The sequence below is a fragment of the Camelus bactrianus genome, chromosome 11 (genome assembly GCF_048773025.1).
Source record: "Camelus bactrianus isolate YW-2024 breed Bactrian camel chromosome 11, ASM4877302v1, whole genome shotgun sequence".
Taxonomy (NCBI): Eukaryota; Metazoa; Chordata; class Mammalia; order Artiodactyla; family Camelidae; genus Camelus; species Camelus bactrianus.
The window spans coordinates 40341866-40363636 of record NC_133549.1 but is presented as its reverse complement, the minus strand read 5'-3'; the positions used below and the strand labels follow the sequence as shown (position 1 = coordinate 40363636).

The window sequence follows — 21771 nt, the reverse complement described above, 5'->3', positions numbered from 1 at the left end:
AGGGATATGACTGAAGCCATCCACACTTACACGGTTATCTCCTTGGCAGCATCCCCTGCCTATGTCCTCCCCTGCCTATGTCCACCCCTCCCCACATTCCCCAGGGCAGAGGTCAGCACTACAGGGAACCAAGGTAACAGAACTTTAGCCTGGAATTTTGGATACCTCGGTTTGCATTCCAGCTTTGCCACTCACTAGCAAATGACCAGGGACAACTGACTTCCCCATTCTGAACTCTAGCTTTACCCTCAGTAATAGGTACCTGCGGCTTGTTGAGAATTAAAGGAGACAATGTATGCCCAGTCACCTAGCCCAATGCAAGCTATGTAGTCAGTACTCAATATATATTAGCCCCTTCCTGCTTTCTTTGAAGTTATCTGTTATTTTAAGGGGGCCAGGAATGGGCTAGATTGGCTGGACCCCTTTCACTCTCTACTGTCCATGAATTGGCTTTCCCCCAATCTTGTAACCACTCACCCCTAAGGCCACTCATTCCAAACAACTAGCCTGGCCAGATTCCATGGTGATAACCAATCACTTGAGTGGACAGAGGGGCTTACAACCCACCCAATAGAGAGGACTTTGCCTCCTCTGAATCTAAAGTTCCCTTCTCTTAGATTACACATGTGGAAGGCAAGAAAAAAGGAAAACAGAATTTGTTGAGTATTTTCTATGTGCCAGGCACTGTGCTAGGTATTTCACACCTGAGACCTCGTTTGCTTTTCATGACAACCTTTAGGAAAAAGGTGCTGTTACCTCCATTAAACAAGCAAGAAAACACAGAAATATTAATAAATTCAAACTTTCTGTAAAACATTCTTTTCTTCCTGCTAGCTAGTTAATGCCTCCTTTAAACCTTGGTTATACCTTTACCTCCTCTGGGAAGGTACCCCTCTTACTCCTACTCCAGCTGATCTATTGGTCCTGTTTTCCTTTAAGGAAATATCATCTCAATACTGTTGGATGGGTGATTAAGGTAAGTGGTTTCAGCTTCTTGAGGAACCAGGCTTAGGGAGGTTGAGTAACTTACCCAAGTTCGCACAGCTGACAAGTACTTGACCCAGTACTCTTCTCTGCCTTACTTCTAGTTTGGACCAGACCTAGGGAAGGAAAGGAAAACATCAGTGGAGCAGCTCTGGGAATTGTGCTGCAGGCAAAAATGGGAGAAGTCACAGATGCCTGGCAGATAGACTGGGGGTAAGGTAGGGAGGCAGTGAGTCTGTGTGAAAGGTCTTTAATGAGTGTCCTGGAGGGTGGCAAGCTTGGCCAATTTGGATGGATGGATTTGAGAACCCAGTATTTTCTTTTTTTGAGGTGAAATCACATGACAAACTAACCATTTTAAAGTGAGTAATTCAGTGGCATTCAGTATTTTTTAATATCAGTCAATAATTCAAGATGGACTCTAGACATGGGGAAGAAACAAAGTGGGAGGTGCAAGGTAAGAGGTGAGATTAGGAAAGGGGAAGGGAAGAGAAGCCGCACAGAAAGGCAGACAGCAGAAGCAATGAGTTAGAGTAGCCTCAGAACAGATGGGCTCCCTATTTCTCCCAGCTCCTAGAACCTGTCCCATCCAACTCCTCCTGATCTTGACCTTGACCTTCTCTATTTTTCCCTACATTTCCTTTACCTCTGAAGCTTCCTCAAATACTTATTGCCATTGCTTTTTCAAGGAATAATCTTCTTTTTCCATCAAGATAACAAGTGATATATGTCTTATTGATGGCTCTATTCCCAACACCTAATAATGCCTAGAACCTGATATGTATCCTATAACATTTATTGGATGATTATAAGAATTCTGATAAGATTTATTTTTCCCTGCTCCAACACCTTCCCCTCTTACCCATTTACCATCAGCATCACTATCAACATTTACCACGACCTTTCTCTGCCAGAGCAGTTTCTTAAAGATGTATAAGAAACTCTCCAGAAACTTGTTAAATATGTAGAAGTCCCCTTATTTCTGGAGGTAAGGGATATAGAAATCTGCATTTGAAAGAAATGCCTCAATTGGTTCCTAAGCATGCCAACATTGGGAAATAATTCCTTGTAAAAGGGTCCCTGCCCTTCAGAGCATTCTCATCGAATGCAATGAAGCCTATTCTTTCATCTCTCCTTCCATAAGAAGCTGATTGGAACAATGAGGGTGGGGAGGGTATAGCTCAAGTAGTAGGGCGCATGTTCAGTATGCACAAGGTGCTAGGTTCAATCCCCACTACCTCCATTAAAAAACAGGTAAATAATTGGCCCTGAATCAAGGCTAGCAGCTTGCTGAAGCTGTTCGTTTCAAGCAGGAGCCAAAAGAGTCTTTTTATGGTCTGTTGGCCATTTCAGAACTTTGGAAATGTAATGGGCAATTCATTAGAAAGAAAAATCTGGTATCACTGGTGATAGATGTGGGCTGATACTTATTCGTAGTTGATGAATACTGGGATTCCAAAATTTAAAGATCCCTGATTTAATTTGTTCATTAGAATTACAATGCTGTTGGATCCAGTTACTACCCAAAAAAATTGCTGTGGGTTTTCCACAAAAACAGTAGGATGATTCTTTTTGAGTTGTTTATTGGATTATAAAAATGCTTCTATATTATGGACATTGCTTGAGAAAATTACTTTCATAGTAAAGCACTTGTTAAATATAAACAAACAAACCTAATTACCCCCCCAAAAAAAAACTTAAGAAAAAAAAAATGAAGATATACAACTAGGAACAAAGGAGCCAAATAAAATAATCTACTTACTATGTGCCCCTTGGCAAATTGTTTAAACCTCCCTTAGCCTCAGTTTCTTCCTCAGTAGAATGCAGACAGTAATCCCTACTTTTCTAATTCTTCCAGGGATATTGCAGGGATTCTGTGAAATGAGACAGCAAGCTGAGGACTGTAGACCATACCTCAAATATGGGTTGTTTAGGGCTAAAAATAAAGCACTAAAAGGGGTATTGCCTGAAGGGTTGTGGCTCTCTGGAAGAATAACTGCAAACCAGGTGTATTAATTATCTATTACTGTGCAACAAGATGCCCTCAAATTTAGCATCTGAGAACAATAAACTTCCATTATCTCACTTAGTTCTTAAGGGTCAGGAATCCAGGAGTGGCTAAGCTGCTGGTTCTGGCTCAGGGTTTCTCAGAAGGTGGAAGTCAAGATGTTGTCCACATCTGCAGTCATCTCGAGGTTTGACTGGGGCTAGAGAATCTGCTTCCAAGTTCACTCTTGAGGTTATTGGCAGGCCTTGTTCTTCAATGGCTGTTCGATGGAGTCTCCAATTTTTTGCCACTTGGGGTTCTCCGTGGGCTGCTTACAGCAGGGCACATTGCTTTCACTAGAGTAAGAGATCTGAGAAAGAGAGAGGCAGAGAGAGAACAAAAGCACCTAGGCTAAAAGCCTCAGTCTTTTTATCATCTAATCTTGGAAGTGATACATCATCGCTTCTGGCTTATATTATTGGTCACAGACCAACCCTGGTACAATATGGGAGGGAACATACCTAAGAGTGTGAATAACAGGAGGCAGAAATTATTGGGAGCCACCCTGGGAATTTCTGACCACACCAGGTCTGGTCCTCAGTGTTGTAGTTCTGGAGGTTCAATTTAGGAAGTGAATCAGAATTCATCAGATTCAGGAGACTGACTCACACAAATTAAATAGAGATGAAACATTAGGTTGGTACTACTCTCCCTCTTTTCTAGAACTCCTTAGTTAAACTAGTCTTCCTTTTGAACATAACAAATGTGTTCCCACTAGAGTGTCCATGCACTGGCTATTCTTACCACAGAATGCTCTTTGAATGATTAGCTCTTCCTTGTGATTCAGGGCTTACTTCAGATACCTCCTCCTCAGAGGCCTAACCTGATCACACCATATAAAATTGTTCTCTCTTAACATTCTCATCCCATTTATTTTATTTTGTTTTATTTTTTTTACTTTTTTTATCCCATTTATTTTTTATTGCACTTTTGTGCTGAAATTATTTTGACTCTTCACTTAATTGAAGATTGCCTCCCCACTAGAATATGAGCTTTGTTGTTTTTTTTTTTCTTCTTCCTCCTTTTTTTTTGTTAATGGAGGTGTTGGGGATTGAACCCAGGACCTCTTGCATGCTAAGCACTGGCTCTACCCCTGAGCTATACCCCCACCCCCTAGGAAGGTTTTTTTTGGTTCTTGTTGGTCTGTATTATTATTGCTGTATTTCCAGTACCTAAAATAATGCCTGGCACATAGTAGGCACTCAATAGATAAACAAGAGTGCTGATTTGTTAATTCATACCAAGAAATGTATGTCACGTGAACTGGGTGTTTTGTCTCACTTAATCAACACACTTTCTCTCCATTGAAAGTGATATGAGAAGTCAGTTATAATCAGATGAGTCTTTGGTGAACATGGAGTCAGGCAAAGACATGATTGTTCAGCCAATGTTTGGTGGCCTATGTCTCTGAGGTTTTCCTTCAGGGCCCTTAGGAATGCACCAGCCAAAGAGGCTAGTAGCCACAACACCTCTGTCTAGGTAGCACTGGAGACATATATATATATATATATATATATATATATATATATATATATATGTTTATATATATATATATATATGTTTATATATATATATATATATGTTTATATATATATATATAAAATTAGATTTCATGGAGACAGCACATGTGGGTGCATATTGTTTTATCAGATACTGAGTAAAGCAAAAATGGCACAACTTTCTTTCTTTAACATGAATCTTTGAATCTTTTTCCCAAAGCCTAATCATCATAATACTGACCATAGTTAGTGCCCAAATCACCTTAGAGTATGTTTCTTCACAGAGGAAGAATTGTGCTACCCTATATTGGTTCTTACTGATTTCTCATAGGCAAATTATTTCCAAGTTTATTTGAAATAAATTTATTGTGGCCATCATGTGACTGTTTGATAGAGAAAAATGTGAAAAGATTCAGTGCTCCCAAAAGATTAATAAGAAATTAACTAAAAGGACATTGCATTAGTCTTTCCAGGCTTCCATAACAGGATACCACAGACTAAGTGGCTTGAACAACAGAAATTTATTTCTCACAGCTCTGGAAGTTTGAAGTTCAAGATCATGGAGCTGGCAGGGCTCGTTTCTAGTGAGACCTCTTTCCCTGGCTTGCAGGTGTCTCTTCCTCTTCTGACACCAGTCCTAGTGGATTAGGCCCCCATCTTTATTATGTCATTTAGCCTTAATTACCTCTTTAAAGGCTCTAGCTCCAAATATAGTCACATTGGGTATGGAGCCCTTCAACATATGAATTATGCCCATGGGGTGGGGAGGAGGCAGATGACACATACAATTCAGTCCATAACAGAGGTCTCCTCTCATGAATTTTTTTGTGGGAATATGTATTGATGCAACCTTCTTAAAGGGTAATTTAGCATTATCCGCCAAAATTTCAAATGTATACATTCTTTAACTCAGCAATTTCCTTTCAAGGAAAACTATTACATGTACAAGAATGTTTTCTGTAACTTAATTTGTAGTTGTGAAAAACTACAACTAAAAATATAATTTAATAATTGATATATTCATTTAATGGAACTGGAACTCACTAAGATCTCAATAAATATTGGTTAATGGACAACATATTGTTACATGAAAAAAAGCAAGTTGTAGAACCATATATGTAGAATGGTCCCATTTTTGAATAAAGAAGATCCATGTGTGTCTGTATACATTTTTAAGGTTAAAACTTTTTATTTAGAAAGGGTGGATGATTGTATGCTAATTAGGACAGCTAGGTTGTAGAAAAAGTAACTTGAAATTCCCTTTTTGATGTCCTCCAAGAGTTGGATTACATTATATGTGTTTTGTTCTTTCTTCAGACCTGGAAAAAAATTTACAACTGATATGTTAACGAATTATTTATTCCTCCCCTTCCCATGTTTAGAAATCCTTATGATCCTTCAGACAGTTCCTTCTGGAACAAACTTTCCACTTCTCCTCCAGCCAACCCCAGTGGGTTCACCTTTACAGGCTCTGGGACAAGGACAAGAGGTAAGACATGTGATTGTTTCTTCACTGGAATCTATACATTTTTATATGCATAGAAAAAGCGTGGATGAATACGCACCAAAGTTAACAAGGGTTAAATCTGGAGAGCAGAACTGGAATTTGTAGGCCAACTATATTTTTTACTTAAATAGTTTTGTACCTTTTGAAATGATTTCTAAACTTTTGTAGTACAAACCTTTACAAAAAAATAGGAAAACAATAATACGAAGTAGCTTCTAAAAAGCAAATGAGTAAATTATAGAGATAGTGACGGACTGTAGAAACACAGAGCAGGATCATGATTGGCTGGGACGACCCAAAAGGCTTTCCTGGATAAAACAGGGGATGAAAGATGTTTCCAGGTTCAAGCATTCCAGACAGAAAAACAAAGGCAGGAGAACACCTGTTGTCTTTGCAAGACAGCAAGATGATGTGCAGCAGCAAGAAATAAATTTGGTAATGAGACGCCAACGTGGATTTCAGAGAGACACCGAGAATGCGGTGTTTAAGGTTAAACTCACAGTAATGCCGCAGTGTATTAGGTGAGGCTTAGCTCCTGGAGTGCGAGTGCCCACGAGGGGGTGCTATTTCAAAACACAGGCCCACTTGAACTAAGGTGAAAGGTATGTACAGCAGGTAAAACATAAGACAAAGAGGGTGTTCCGACAATTGGACAAATTAGGAAAATTAAAAGATGCGCAAATGTTAACTCGCCTGTTACCTCGCTCTCCCCAACTAGGTTCCCCCGCGAAACACAAAACTGCATTACAGTATACCGATAGCACGTGCCACTCGGGGTCAGCTTAATGAGACTACTATTCCCAGGCTTCCTTGCGAGGCAAGAGCCCTCTTTCCGGGTGCAAGTGGGTATCGCCGCTGGGTCTTCTGGGATCCGTAGTCTTGCGGTGTCTTTCGGGAGTTGTAGGTCCCGTCGCACAATCGGCAGGGCGAGGCGGCGCCGGCGATCAGAGCTGCGCTGGGTGTTGAGGGGCCAAGATGGCGGCGCGCCGGGGACGGAGAGACGGAGTCGCGCCGCCTCTGAGTGGGGGCCCCGGCCCCGACCCAGGCGGTGGGGTGCGCGGCAGCAGTTGGGGGAGTCGCAGCCAAGCGCCGTATGGCACTGTAGGCTCTGTAAGCGGCGGGGAGCAGGTAAGAGACTGGCTGGCGGCCCACGGCTGCCAGCAAAGCGGCGTGTGCCGGGCGGTGACACGTGGACGCCACAGGAAAGGGAAGAAGCGCTCGGGAGTCGATGCCGGGTGACTGTGGGAGACGGGTTGGGCCGAGCGGACCTGGGTCGTTTGCTAGGGGGATGCAGGTGGAGGCGCAGTCCTTATAGCCATTTCTCCCGAACGCCAGAGGTGCAGAGCCAGGTGTCGGAAACATGGTCCGTGGTGGGGGTGGGGGTCAGGGATTCGGACTTGGAGTAGAAGACTAAGATCCCTCTCTAAGGATGCCGAGTTGGGGTGCTCCTAGCCCCGCGCCGCAGTGCCTTTTCGGAGCCACGTGGGGTTGGGGGGAGCGGTTTTGCCGGGAGAACTTGTCTGCTTCCCCTCCCCCTCTAGGCGGCTCCGGCACCCACGTGGGTTGGGCTTGGAGGGGGTGGCCCGCGGGTCCACGTGGGGGCGGGGAGGGGATGTCCACGTGGCTCCCGCTCCAGGCTGCCCGGCGTCTGGTATCCGCGCTGGAGCCGCACTGCCGGGAACTGGGTGTGTCTCAGCCGGTCCCGCCATCTCCGATCTGGGTTGGGGGCCCCTGGGTGGGAAGGAAGGTGGACTCAACTTTGCCCAGAGCCTTGGAGTTTTTTTCCTCCTGCTTTGATCCGCGTCGCCTCTCGACAGTGGGTGGTGAAGGACTTTCCAGATGTGCGGGTCGTCTATTCCCTGCGGATGGCGGAGTGTGTTGGGGAGGGTAAAAAGCTGAATATGAAGGGCTGTGGAGTGAGCTTGTGGCGGCTTCTGTCTGACCGGCTCGGGGTGCGTTGTGAGTCACGGGCACTGGCGTTTTGGTTGCCTGCAGACCTGTCTCATTCGTGATTCAAAGGGTATGAGGAGTGTCAACATGTACGTGGGACAGGCTTAAATAAGGGAAAGGGAATCCTCTCTGTCCTCAGTTCTTCCTCCATCTCTTTTGAGGAGGCAGCTAAGGCCTTCTTTGAACTGACATACAAATTGAGATGATCTGTGTTTAAATTTTTCTGGAATTTTTGCTGGGGAGGGGAAGAGTTGGAGGTGATTTGAGAACTATTCAACACTAGCCGAAAATTTATTGAATGAGGAGGGGATTTTTTTTTCTGTAATCTTTTTTTCTTGGCCTTCAGTTCCCCATATTTAAAAGTGTTATCTTCCCACTTCTCACCAGGGCTTCTTAAAAGTTCCCACCCAGAGTGGTGGTGGGCAAGACTTAGTCTGAGCTGTTATCTCTCTTAAGCAATTAAGCTGAGTCCTCGAACGCTTTTTTTCCTTCTTGTCTCTAGGTGGGAGTTGGGCTGCAGGCTGTCCATAATGTCAGTTCTAGCAGGCCATTCCAGGCCCCCCTACCCTTCTCTTTTTTTCTCAGAGGCCCCATCTTCTAGGGCTAGTGCTGCCCACCCTTATGGGGAGAGGCAGGAAGTATCCATGATCCAGCTGTAATCCAAGTTAGATGATCATTTGGGGTTGGAGAGGATCTCATGGCAAGGTTGTTCACCACAAACATACACACAATGATGAGCGTGTGGAAGCTAGTCAACCAGCTATTTATTGAGATTCCATTATTTTCAGACACAAGGGATACTGTGGTAAACCACACAGGGTCCCTGTCCTCCAGGATCTTATGTTTTTATCAGGATACACAGACAGTAACTAATGATGAGTGGGACAAAAGGAAAGTGCCTATTTGGGATTATATAATCAGCAGTAGTAATCTATTTTGCAGGTCTGGAAAGGAACATTTTAAACTAAGACTGTGTGGTGGGGGCAGGGGAGAATTTTGTCAGAGGAAATAGTACGTGAAAGCCTCAAGGTAGGAGAGAACATGACTTACTGGAGAAAGCTGTGTGGCTACTGTATATAGAGATATGCAGAGTGTTGAGAGAAGACGCGTTAGGGAAGAATCTGGAGGAAAATATCAGGACCACTGTAAGCCATTTAAGGACTTTAGAACTAATGCTGAGAGCAGGAAGATGCCCTTGGAGAGGATGAGGGAGGGTCTCAAAAAGTGATCAAAATGTGTGTGTTTTTTTGTTTTTTGTTTTAGTTTGTGGCTGGTTTTGAACACTGCAGGACACACTGGATGTGGGAAAGCCAGTTGGGAGGTTGTTAAAGATGCTGGTGGCTGGCTCATTTTTAGCATGGGCTTGGCCCCTAGATGATCTTGGTACTCTGGGAGCTGTGCTGTTTGTAGGATGGGTGAGGTCAGGTGAAGAGCAGGGTGTCTCTCACTGGGGCTCCAATACCTACGTGATAGAGGTGGTGATGAGTAGTTCGTAGAGCTGGGTATTGTCTTAAGATTCTGGCCTAGTGGCTGGGTCAGGTAGGTGGCAGGGCAAGTCAAGATGCAGCTTCCTTGCTCACTTAGGAGTGTTTGCTGAGCCAGGTGCTATTCAGCAGCTGGTTATAATTACAGGATTATGAAGGCCTGGGAGGAGTTAGTGGCTAAAACCTGCCACCTTGCACTTCGTCTCCAGGCCTGGCCTCCTAAAGTGTCCCTATCTATCTTTTCCTCTCCTTGGGCATTGTAACTCCTCAGCTTGGTGAGGATGGTAGGGGGTGTAGTCACATCTGTTGCTTTTTTTCTTTTGGAAAAGGTACAGAGTTTTCCTTTTGCTACCAAAGGAGAGGGGAGACTGGCTTGTCCGTGTTTGCTCCTCTTTGATCTTTGCATCATCTGTAGTTTCTTGTCGTGGAGGTACTCTGGTACTCTGGCCTCTGGCCTTGCCAGCCCTTACAGCCACTTTTGGCCCTGCCCACGCCCACACTCTTGACAGTCCTGGGCGGGTGGCTCCCTGCCTGACAAGGCTGAAGATGTTGCTAGTTCTTAGGGAAGAGTTGGGGTGGGGCTTTTCCATCCACAGAATCAAGCTTTCTCTTCTTTTGCTCTAACCTAGTAGGGATAGGGAAGAGACTTTTCCCTTGGTACTACCTTTGAGAGGTTGGGTGCACACTGTAGGACCTTCAAGATAAAAGTCTGAAATAAGTGTGAATATCAACTGTGTATACTCTGATACACTGTGCCAGGCATCATGGATAACCAGGAAGCGTAAGCTCAGTTTAAACCCTTCCAAGAACCAAGAAGAATATAAACTAATAGAGTACAAAGGGTGATTTGCCCCCAGAGGTACTTGGAATCCAGTTTTAGTAATGATGCAAGGAATGTCATAGGGTGGGGAGAGGGCAGGATGTGATTGCCAGAGAAGTGAGTGGTACAAAAAATGAATTCAGGGGTGTGAAGAGAGCATGGGTTGGGAAAGCCTGAGTCTAAACCTTTTTTCACTCAGAAGGTGGGCAAAAACACTGTCATCTGGTTGGGGCTTTGGCTTATAGGCTGTACTTACCTCTTCTCAGCAAGTCCAGAGGTTTGGCTATGGTGGGGCCCCTGCCGACTCCAAGGTCATTGGTGGAGGGCTGGGTACCTGGTTTACAGAGCATGTCAATCAGCTGCCCCAGAGGGTGCATGCCCTGCAGCCTTCACCACACCTTTCTGACCTTCCCACCTTTGCCCCAGGTGCTGCTACATGAGGAGGGGGATGATTCTGGCTTTGTCAGTCTGTCTCGGCTGGGCCCCTGCTTGAGGGACAAGGACCTGGAGATGGAGGAGCTGATACTGCAGGATGGGACACTGTTGGGGACCATGCACAGTTACATGGATGCCTCCCTCATCTCCCTCATCGAGGATTTTGGTAGCCTTGGAGAGGTGAGCTAGGGCTGGGCTTGGAGGTCTTCAGGCAGGAGCTTTGGCTATGGTTCAGTGGCTCTGCTCTCCCAGAACCTTGACTTCTAGATACCCAACCTGAATCACTGAAGTATGTTTTCATTTCTAAGTGAGAGTTGGGCTGCAGACTGCCAGCCACGTCCCATGTCCCATGTAAAACGATACCCTGGCAGGCTTAGACTATAGCGCAAGGCTTTTTTCCCCTTCCTGGGCCCCTGACTTACATGTCCTGAGAGTCCTAAACTTTGTTTTGAGTCCAACTCTGGCTTAGCCAAGGGTTGTCTGCTGAGCATCCCACATCTTACCTGAGGGTGGAGGGAGTGTGAAATGTAAGCTTGAGATTCAGTTTTGACAGGCCTCTGTTGACACTAGAGAGGTGTTGGATGGTAGTAAATGAGATTGGAACCCATGCCTCCTGGTACTCAAATCTTTCTCTGGCAAATTGAGCTGAACTGAGTCTGGGATTCTGATTCTCTTCGCATCCTGTCCTCAGTAGCCCAGTACATCATTAGGGATGTTGGTAGGACCTTCCTGTTGTCTTTCCTAAGCAGAGCAGATTATCTCTGGAGGACCAGAATGAAGTGTCGCTGCTCACAGCTCTCACAGAGATCTTGGACAATGCAGATTCCGAGAACCTGTCTCCGTTTGACAGCATTCCTGACTCAGAGCTGCTTGTGTCACCTCGGGAGGGCTCCTCTGTAAGTGTGGGACCAGGGGAAGGGGATGTGTGGTTTATGCAAGGGTTAGAACTACGTATGTGGGCCCACTCACGTAGCTCAGAAGCACAAACTGATTTCAGGTCTTTTTCTCCCTTTAGCTACACAGGCTGCTCAGTCTCTCTCGGACACCCCCAGAACGTGACCTCATCACCCCAGCTGATCCACTGGGCTCCAGCACAGGCAGTAGTAGAATGAATGGGGTAAGCCTGACCTAGGGAGCCTCATGGACTCCCAGCGGGGAGGAGCATGTGGGGACAGGTCTGGAAAAATATGTTCCTGGAGAAAACTCCTTTTGCAGCTTCCCTTCTCTCTTGTAGGTTGAGATGTCTCTCACAGATCCCCCTTGGGACTTCTCTCCACCTTCCTTCTTGGAGACCTCCTCCCCCAAGCTTCCTAGCTGGAGACCCCCAAGATCAAGACCCCGCTGGGGCCAGTCCCCTCCTCCCCAGCAGCGTAGTGATGGGGAAGAGGAGGAGGAGGTGGCTGGCTTCAGCAGTGAGTTGCTTGCTGGGGAGCTCAACAACTCTGTGAGCAGCATCCCAGACTTCCCCATGCACCTGGCCTGTCCCGAGGAGGAAGATAAAACAGCAACAGCAGAGATGGCAGTGCAGGCAGCTGGTGATGAGAGCATCTCCTCCCTGAGTGAGCTGGTGCGGGCTATGCACCCATATTGCCTGCCCAACCTCACCCACCTGACAGCACTTGAGGATGAGCTTCAGGAGCAGCCGGATGACCTGACGCTGCCTGAGGATTGTGTGGTGCTGGAGATTGTGGGCCAGGCAGCCACAGCTGGCAATGACCTGGAAATACCAGTTGTAGTGCGACAGATCCCTGCTGGACCTCAGCCTGTGCTCCTTGATGACTCCCTAGAGGCCAGTTCAGCCTTGCAGCTGCTCATGCCTACACTAGAGGCAGAGACAGAGGCTGCTGTGCCCAAGGAAGCCCTCTGCCCTGAGAAAGAGGGGTTGTCACTGGACTCAAAGGAAAAGCTGCAGTCGGCCTGCTTGTTGGAGCCCAGGGAGGTCATGGAGCCAGTGGCACCCAAGGGGCCTCAGAACCCACCAGCCAATGCAACGCTGAGTTCCCAGAGAGCTCGAAAGGGCAGGAGGAAGAAGAACAAGGAGCAGCCAGCTGCCTGTGCAGAAAGCTATGCCCGGAGGCTGAGGTCAGCCTCTCGTGGGCAGTCTACAGTGGTTACAGAGGTGACCTCTCAGGCAGGCAAGTTGCCTCAGGAGGACCTTCAGAGAGGGGTTGGACCTTCCTGTGGTAGAGGGAAACCCCGGGCTTGGGCTCGGGCCTGGGCAGCTGTCTTGGAGAAGCCTAGCTCTGGGAACTTGGAGAGTAGTGCTGGACAAGCTAGTCCTGCTCAAGAAGGTCCGCCAGACCTCTACCCCAACCTGGTTGACCCCATCCAAGCCGACCCTGTTTCAGCCCATCTCTTGGTTGAATCTGCTCAAGCTGACCCCATGCCACTTGACTCTGTTGAAGCTGATCCTACTGCAGTTGACCCTGTTCTAGCTGACCCTGTACCTGTTGCTCCTGCATTGGTTGACCTTGCTTCAGCCAGCTCAGAGCTTGTTGACCCTCTCCCAGCTGACCCAGTGCTGATTGACCCAGTCCTGGCTGACTCAGCAGCAATTGACCCTGCAGTGGTTGTCCCAATCTCAGATGACTTGCCTTCGGTTGACCCTGTTCTGACTATCCCAGTACAAGTTGACTCTGTTCCCAGTGACCTGGCTCCAGCTGACCCTGTACTAGTTAAGTCTAGGCCAACTGATCCCAGACGTGGTGCAGTATCATCAGCCCAGGGGAGTCCAGCCCCCCAGCTCCTGGAGTCAGAGTCCTCAGACCCCCCAAAGGCCATCAGTCCTGAGGTCAAAGAAGTCGTGGGTCCTCTGAAGGGGGAATGTGGTACCAGTGCCATAACCCAGGAGGTTAGACCTAGGCCTCTTAGCCTATCTGAGTACCGGCGACGAAGGCAGCAGCGCCAAGTAGAGGCAGAAGAGAGGAGCTCCCAGCCCCCAGCTGGGAAGTGGCCCAGCCTCCCAGAGACTCCCACAGGGCTGGCAGACATCCCTTGTCTTGTCATCCCGCCAGCCCCAGCCAAGAAGACAGCTCTGCAGAGAAACCCTGAGGCTCCTCCTGAGGCTTGCTTTGTGCCTGTGGGTCCCTCTCCTGCTTCTCCTAATCCCGAGCCACCTGCAACCAAACCTATGGCCTCAACTCCCACTGAGCAGGTGTCATCCCAAGAGATGCCAGTGCCAGCAAGACCTCCACCTCCTACCGTGCAGTCCATGCCCCCTACAATGCCCACTGCTCTGCCTTTTCCCTCAGGTGGGCTGGTCATGACCCCTATGCTGTCCCTTCCCTCAAACGGGCAAGGGGTCCCCAGTGTGCCCCCACCACCCTTGCAGCCTCCGAGTCTTCCGATGTCTATGGGGCCAGTGCCACCTGATCCCTATACCCACTATGGCCCTGTACCACCCTGGCCTTGTTATCCCCCTGTGTCCCCTTCTGGGTATCCTTGCTTGCCACCCCCGCCAACAGTGCCCCTAGTGTCTGGTACTCCTGGCGCCTATGCTGTGCCCCCTACTTGTAATGTGCCTTGGGTACCTCCTCCTGCCGCAGTCCCACCTTATAGCTCCACCTGTACCTATGGGCCTTTGGGATGGGGCCCAGGGCTACAACACCCTCCATTCTGGCCTCCTGTTCCCCCACCTCCTTTGTCTCTAACCTCTGTTGGGAGAGCTATTCCTCCATCCAAGGTGGAGCCCAGTGGCATCCCAGCTGGCCCTCCTGAAAGTGTACTAACTGTGCCAATGGCTCCTCCCCTCAGTCTTGGGGCAGCTGGTCAGGGAGCTCCACAGATAGAGCCCACCAAGGTAGAGGTCAAGCCAGTGCCTGCATCTCCCCATCTGAAACACAAGGTGTCCTCCCCGGTGCACAGCCCTCCGATCAAGGCTTCACCGTGCCTGTCTGCTGAGAGTGTATCTGTTGAGGAAACTGCATCAGAGAATCTAAAGCCTGAGACCCAGGAGACTAGGCCCAGGGAGAAGCCTCCATCTCCTGTTGCCAAGGCTGTTCTCACACCTGCATCAAGACAGAGCACTGCCACCAAACTGCCTGCTGTCCACCCAGCCCGTCTAAGGAAACTGTCCTTCCGGCCTAACCCCCGTACCCAGGGTCCTGAGGATGTGGTGCAGGCTTTCATCAGTGAGATTGGTGAGTGCCACATGGTTCAGTTTGAAGAATGGCATGGGGGTTGTATGAGGAGTGCCCGCCACAGACCAGGATAAACCACCTTGATGGAGCTGGCCTTTGTTGGGTTTCTTCGGAGAGTTCTTGAAAGGTGGAAGACTGGATTTGTTTGATTGTTTCCTGCTTTGTGTTGCTTCCTTGGTTTACTGAGTACTGTGGGCAGGGGGAGTATAAGGGGAGAAGTGAGATGATTTGGGACTTCTGGGACCTGTGTGCTCAGTTGACAGGGGCTGGTTTCCAATCCTATGTTGTATGCTTCCACAGGAATTGAGGCATCGGACCTGTCCAGTCTGCTGGAGCAGTTTGAGAAATCAGAAGGTGAGGAAACGGGTCACTTCGCTGCAACACCTTTTTGTTGATACTTCCTTTGGGTCCTGCCCTCTAGTTGCTTAAACAGGGGGAGGGGGGGATCTCAGCCTTTAGAGCAGCCCCCTAATTGGCATGGGGAGACAAGATCCACCTATGACACAGTCTAAGCCAGGGAGAGGGTGGTGGATACAGCATGGCAAGAACTATGAAAAGTAGATAGATGAGAGCCAGGTATGTTGGGTTATTTGAGGACATTTTTATAGAGGGAAGTAGCTCTTCAGCTGAGCCTTGAAAGAGGAATTCAGAGAGTGTGTGTGGTGAATATAAGCAGAGATATAAGATTGCATGTGGTGTATTTGGAAGGCAATTGATAGCTCTATTTTTCAGTCCAAGGCATGGATCTAGGTGCTGTGGAGGATACTGTGTCCTCTTCTCAGGGAGTTATGGTCTAATTAGGGAGGAAAATCTTCAGAAATGATTCCTGAATTGGTAACAGGTATCTGTAGTACAAGGCAAAATATAAAATATGACAAGTGTAGATCCAAGAGTACGTTACAAAATTAGGAAGTTAGGAGGGTTATGTAGAACCTGGAATACTAGGCTTAGAAGTTTGGACTTTATCTCAAATTCAGTGGGAGTGTGGATGTTTCTGAGCAGAAAGATGATTAAAAATAGCATCTGGGCACCCACTGGAAGAGAATGAATCTCTCTTGGGAGAGCCCAATGGAGAATGTAGGCAAAGTGGATTTTCCTCCTGTGGGTCTCAAAGCCAGCCCTTCTGCGTCTCCTCAGTATGGAAATCTAGTTGGGCTTTTAACTAGTATGGTTTCTTTTCAGCCAAAAAGGAGTGCCCTCCCCCGGCTCCTGCTGACAGCCTGGCTGTAGGAAACTCAGGGTAAGTATGGAGACATATAAGCGAGTTACCCTACAGCTGTTGGTCAGCAGCCGGCCGGCGCTCCAGGACTGTCAACTGGATGCCTCTGTTACAGGGATGTTTAGTAAGCTCTAGAGTCTTTCCCTGTTCCCTCACCCCCTGCTCAGCCCATCATTACTGGGCACTGTCTTGGGTGGTAAGGTAGGAGGCTATGTATATGTAAGTACCATCCTCTGGCTGATTCCACATGGTGATGCCTTTGTCTTCTGGCAAGTCATGCCTTTTGGGATTTCTTTCCTTTATTTAACAAACTTTAAGGTTGCTCAACACTGGTGATGGTGTAAGAAAAACTGGGGGAAGATGTTCATGGCTAGGGCTCCCCTGACTCCTTGGAGGACACAGGCATCCTGGACCTCCTTGTTTCCCCATTCTTCCAGCACTGAAAGGCCTTTTTTCATTTTTCATGTTCATAGTACGCCATCCTGTTAAGCTAAGCATATTTTCCTCCACATAGATTTTGGGTTGGTTTGAGCTGGGCACATGAGGCTCCTGGCTTGAAGGAAGTGGGGGGCATTCAAGGTCATAGCCTGCCTCTAGGAATTGGGCAGAGCTGAGTTGATACCCAGCCTACATACAGTTCAGTTACTAAGACCCCTTTTGTACTGGAGGAGAATGATAGGGGCAGTTCGTGCCCCTCATTCCTCTCTGCACACACCACGTCTCCCCCGTTGCTTTGTGAGAAAAGCAGATGTACAAGATGTCGAGGAGGCAATGAACCAGGCTTTCCCTTTTCCCCCCCGCCAGCAGCGTTGACACTCCCCAGGAGAAGAGGCCCCTAGACCGGTTACAAGCCCCAGAACTGGCCAACGTGGCAGGTGGGTTCAGGGTGGGGATCTCTGCCTTTGATTAGTTTATGCAGCAAATGTTTGTAGAGCCCACTCTGCACCAAGTGTGTGTAGGTGTTGGGGATACAGAGATCTAATCCTCATCCTCGAGGTTCTTACACTCTGCAGGGCAGATGTGTAAACAAATGAGCATGTTGAGTATCAAGAGGTTGTAAAGAAGCCTGTGTGGATTATAGTGAGGTCAGATGAAGAGGGACAGTCAGGGCAGGGGCGTGAGAAAAGCGCTGATACCATTCAGGTAGATTTAGGGGGTGGGGCATTCTAGGTAGATGAAAGAGCTTGAGTGAACTGAAGAAACAAACCTAGCCTGGTATATTTTTGGGAAATTGTCAGTGGTTCATTTTGTGTGGAGTATAGTGGCTGATCAGGGTGGTGGGCAGAGCTAAAGTAAGAGAGAGCTGGAGTGGTAAGTAGGAGGTCAGGTTATGGGAACTTTGAATGCTATGCTAAGCTTTTTGGACTTTATGGTGTACATTGAAGAAGCAGTTGAAAAAGCTTTACCAGATTGGTTTTTGGGTGTTCCTTCCAGTAGGAATGTAGAAGACAGGTGGATGGGTGTGAAGCCCAAGGTAGGAGATTATTGGGAGGTGATTACATGAGTCCAGGCAAGATGCAGCCTAGAAGTCAGGCAGTGCAGGGGGTAGGTCTAAGAATGGAGAGGTAGACCAGACATGACCTGGCCACCAGCTAGGTTTGGGCAGTGAGAGGTTGAGGGGGTCAGGAGGACCCTAGCTGGTTGGGTTTCTGTTGCTGGTCTCCAAGATGGGAAATACAGGGAAAGGAGTAGTTCTAACAGTGGGAGAAGCTGGGCTGTTGACCATTGTTAGCATACTTTGTGAGATGAAGTCGGGGTCTCTGGAGCCTGTATACAGTGTTCAGAAGTGTAGAATTGGATCTCATCCTGCTATCTCCATCCTCCCTCCCCTCACAGGGCTCACCCCTCCAGCTACCCCTCCCCATCAGTTATGGAAGCCCCTGGCTGCTGTTTCACTGCTGGCTAAAGCCAAATCTCCTAAGTCCACCGCCCAGGAGGGAACCCTGAAGCCTGAAGGAGTTACAGAGGCCAAACATCCAGCTGCAGCCCGCTTCCAAGAAGGGGTCCATGGCCCTAGTCCAGTCCATGTGGGCTCTGGGGACCATGACTATTGTGTCCGGAGCAGGACCCCCCCAAAAAAGACGCCGGCCCTAGTCATTTCAGAGGTGGGCTCCCGGTGGAACGTCAAACGCCATCAGGATATCACCATCAAACCCGTCTTGTCCCTGGGCCCAGCCAGCCCCCTGCCCCCATGCACAGCTGCCTCCCAGGAGCCACTTGATCACAGGACTAGCAATGAGCAGGCAGATCCTCCAGCCCCCTGCCTTGCCCCATCTGCCTTGCTGTCCCCTGAGGCCTCACCCTGCCGGAATGACATGAACACTAGGACTCCCCCTGACCCCTCAGCCAAGCAGCAGTCAGTTCGCTGTTATCGAAAAGCCTGCAGGTCAGCCAGCCCCCCAGGCCAGGGCTGGCAGGGCCGCCGTGGCCGCAGCAGCCGTTCTGTCAGCTCTGGGTCCAACCGGACCAGCGAAGCATCTTCCTCCTCATCCTCATCGTCGTCTTCCTCATCCCGGTCCCGGTCCAGGTCCCTCTCCCCCCCACACAAGAGGTGGCGAAGGTGAGCTCTGATGGCCTGTTAGGTCCTCTCTGCTTAGGAAGTTCATAAACTCTACTCTGGTTTACTTTGAGAGCTTTTGTACATTGAGTTGGATACTTTCAGGCACTGAGGCTTCTATTTCTGTCTTTGGCTTTTGTCTTCTCCCCCTTTTCTAGATTGTTGAAGGAGGTAAGCTGTGAGAAGATAGATAGCTTCTGTCCCCTGTTGGACTTTGGGATATCTGAGGTCTCCTGATTTCTGGAGACCTACCTTGGGGAGACCATTAGGGTGTGATCTTGACCATGTTGATTCCTTTGCATACTGTATCAATCCTCATTTATGGTATCTTCCTGGTGGTATGTGAGACAGTGGGCTAGTGGGTTGTTAATGGCAGGTAGTCCTTTAATCATCTGTTGAGAAAAGAGTCTGGGACAGTTCCTTTGGGTGTCACAATGGCCTCATCTGTTTGGCAGTACTTTTTTCTCAGTAATAGACCCAAATTTTCCCACTGAATCAATGAATTTTTGGTTTTTGATGGTGAAGCTTGTTTTCAGAAATGGCTGCTAGCACAGGTCTAGCATAGTCACCTCCCCTTAATGCCCTGTTGATAGTACTTTTATGAGACGTGAAGGAAGGAGGATCCCAAAGACCCAGACCTGACATCCCAGCTAGCTGTAAGACCTGGGGCCCAGCCCTTTATCTCTGAATCTCCATTTTTTTCTTTTCTGATCTATTAAATACTTTTCAATGTTTAATTGCATAATTGAAAATAAATATGATCTGTGCCAAAACACTCTAAAACATCTAAAGTTCAAAAGGTTCTCAGTTTGGTCATCTGCGAAGAATTCTAGACCTCTTCTGCTGTGCTTTGCGTTTGGTCCTGAGCTTCCTGACGGAGGCAGGGCTGGGGCCAAGGTGAGGCAAATGGAATATACCTGTGCCCCTCCCAGCATTACTGCCTGCCCCTTTGTTCTCCAGGTCCAGTTGCAGTTCCTCTGGACGTTCCCGAAGATGCTCTTCCTCTTCCTCTTCCTCATCTTCCTCTTCCTCTTCCTCATCCTCATCATCCAGTTCCCGAAGCCGGTCCCGCTCTCCATCCCCACGCCGGAGAAGTGACAGGAGGCGGCGGTGAGTGTGTTTTCCAGGGAGTCAGTGTACCTGGGATGCAAGTGCCTGCAAGTTCTGAGACTTGAGCTGTCTTATGTCTGGGGGACTGACAGCACCTTCTCTTTGTCAGGTACAGTTCTTATCGTTCACACGACCATTACCAAAGGCAGAGAGTTCTGCAGAAGGAGCGTGCAATAGTGAGTAGAGGAACAGGTCTTGGGAGGAGGGGGCTTGCTTGTCCCTGAGCCATGAGCTCATAGAGCCATCTGCAGTTGTGTCCCTGAATCATGGTGTGTTAATTTCCTTGATACAACATAGGAAGAGAGAAGAGTGGTCTTCATTGGAAAGATACCTGGACGCATGACTCGGTCAGAGCTGAAACAGAGGTTTTCGGTTTTTGGAGAGATTGAGGAGTGCACCATCCACTTCCGTGTCCAAGGGTAAGGTTGGACCCTAAGGTCAGGATGTCCTTTCTGTCTCATTTATCTACCTTGATGCTTTTTTGTCTTTTCCCCCTTGCTCTGGTGTGCTGGGCTATGTGGGACACTCTTCATTTCTACAGAGGGTTGGCCATTTGGGGAATGAGAAGAACCACCCCAGTCCCTCACTGTACCCTGGAAGCCATCTCTTCTCTATTGCATGTGCCCAGATAGCCATCTCAGCCTCTTTCTCACCCTCCCCACCAGTGACAACTATGGCTTCGTCACTTACCGCTATGCGGAGGAGGCATTTGCAGCCATTGAGAGTGGCCACAAGCTGAGGCAGGCAGATGAGCAACCCTTTGATCTCTGCTTTGGGGGCCGCAGGCAGTTTTGCAAAAGAAGCTATTCTGATCTTGGTGAGTAGGGGGAGGCCCTGTGCCTTTGGTATACTTCGTCTTTCTGGAAGGGTCCCCAGCCCTTTGAGAGGGAGATTAGGTAGGCAGACTTGTCTTTCTCTGACAGATGAAGAGCCTAAGGGGTGGGATGAGAGGAAAAATGGGGGGCCTCCTGTCTTTTGACTTAAAATCCGGGCAATTTTAGCTCCATCCATTATTGGGATGGGAGGTGGCGGGCCATTTGAAGACCCTGAAGTTGGGAAGTGTGCTCGGGGGACCTTGATGTTTGTCTCTTTCTACTTTTATAGACTCCAACCGGGAGGACTTTGACCCTGCTCCTGTAAAGAGCAAATTTGATTCTCTTGACTTTGACACATTGTTGAAACAGGCCCAGAAGAACCTCAGGAGGTAACCCTGGGCCCTTCTCCCCCAATCCCCCTTTTCTTTGGAGGTGCCCAACCTCCTCCACCCCTCCCCCACTCTAGGGGAGAGAGCTGCTAGTGAGGAGATGACTGTTTTATAAAGAAATGGAAAAAAGTGAAATAAAAATGTGTTAAATCAGATTTTTTTTAAAGGTTATTTGTTTTTTATAACAGGCATTGAAACACGGTCACTTACATTCCCATGTAAGAGGGATGGGGCTCCCCCAGTGTTTGGAAACTCTAAGTTACTATGCAGACTAATAAACATAAATTAGAGAGAACTCTCAAGTGCTGCTGTGCTTCCTTCTGTGGAGCTAGTACTAGAAAAGTCCCTTTTCCTCTCTGAACACAACAGGGACATGCTTACCTCATTTAGTTCTTAGAACCCCTCATTGATCAGGTGCAAAATTCTTTTGGACTTGAAACTTTGCTCCTCAAGAATGTTGTCAGTGAAATCAGTAATCTAGGGCAGTGCTTCTCAGATTTTAAAAGGGCATTTGAATCATCTGGAGATCTGTTTAAAATGCGGATTCTGACTTCTGGCATAGGGCCTGAGATTCTGTATCTCCAACAAGGGGTTGCTGATGCTACTGGTCCAGAAAGGAATTTTAATATCAAGGACCCAGAGGAAGCTCACACTTGTTCCAAAATAAACTGCAGCTTGTGTGTATATGGACCACATTAGTTTGAACAGAATGCTTGGTACCCAGCAGGTGCATAGATGCATGCATGTGGATAGACCTTTGGGGGAGGGGGAGTTACACAGAGGAGAGGGGAGTGCCTACTTTGAGAAAGGCAAAAG

At 48.0% G+C, this 21771-nt stretch overlaps 1 protein-coding gene and 2 non-coding genes across 9 annotated transcripts; 2 read left to right on the top strand and 1 right to left on the bottom strand.

Moving 5' to 3' along the window:
- The first annotated feature begins 2246 nt into the window (after positions 1–2246).
- LOC123613164 (small nucleolar RNA SNORA2/SNORA34 family) lies at positions 2247–2380 on the top strand. The gene has a single exon (XR_006720514.1). It is a non-coding gene; the product is annotated as a small nucleolar RNA SNORA2/SNORA34 family (small nucleolar RNA).
- A 3527-nt stretch (positions 2381–5907) lies between these two features.
- PPRC1 (PPARG related coactivator 1) lies at positions 5908–21110 on the top strand. Of its 7 annotated transcripts, none has more exons than XM_074373722.1 (14): positions 5908–6019; positions 10718–10906; positions 11473–11622; positions 11742–11843; positions 11961–14865; positions 15166–15219; positions 16048–16105; positions 16889–16959; positions 17921–18644; positions 19602–19751; positions 19861–19927; positions 20049–20170; positions 20417–20568; positions 20856–21110. In XM_074373722.1, the coding sequence occupies exons 1-14, from the start codon at positions 5921–5923 to the stop codon at positions 20957–20959; spliced, it is 4947 nt and encodes a 1648-aa protein (XP_074229823.1). In that variant the 5' UTR covers positions 5908–5920; the 3' UTR covers positions 20960–21110. The 7 variants fall into 7 exon arrangements, with proteins under 7 accessions (XP_074229823.1, XP_074229825.1, XP_074229822.1 ...); XM_074373721.1 differs by lacking the exon at positions 5908–6019 and adding an exon at positions 6956–7165 and having other exon boundaries at positions 16892–16959; XM_074373719.1 differs by lacking the exon at positions 5908–6019 and adding an exon at positions 6956–7165.
- Positions 5924–6049, bottom strand: LOC123613163 (small nucleolar RNA SNORD22). Its single transcript, XR_006720513.1, has one exon. It is a non-coding gene; the product is annotated as a small nucleolar RNA SNORD22 (small nucleolar RNA).
- Positions 21111–21771: the final 661 nt, after the last annotated feature.

Excerpts from the sequence above, each read along its gene's own strand:
- PPRC1 (XM_074373719.1), top strand. The coding sequence starts at position 7,013 with ATGGCGGCGCGCCGGGGACGGAGAGACGGAGTCGCGCCGCCTCTGAGT. Across the intron at positions 11,844-11,960 it reads GCAGTAGTAGAATGAATGGG|GTTGAGATGTCTCTCACAGA; the intron begins GTAAGCCTGACC and ends TCTCTCTTGTAG. Across the intron at positions 20,569-20,855 it reads AAGAAGCTATTCTGATCTTG|ACTCCAACCGGGAGGACTTT; the intron begins GTGAGTAGGGGG and ends CTACTTTTATAG.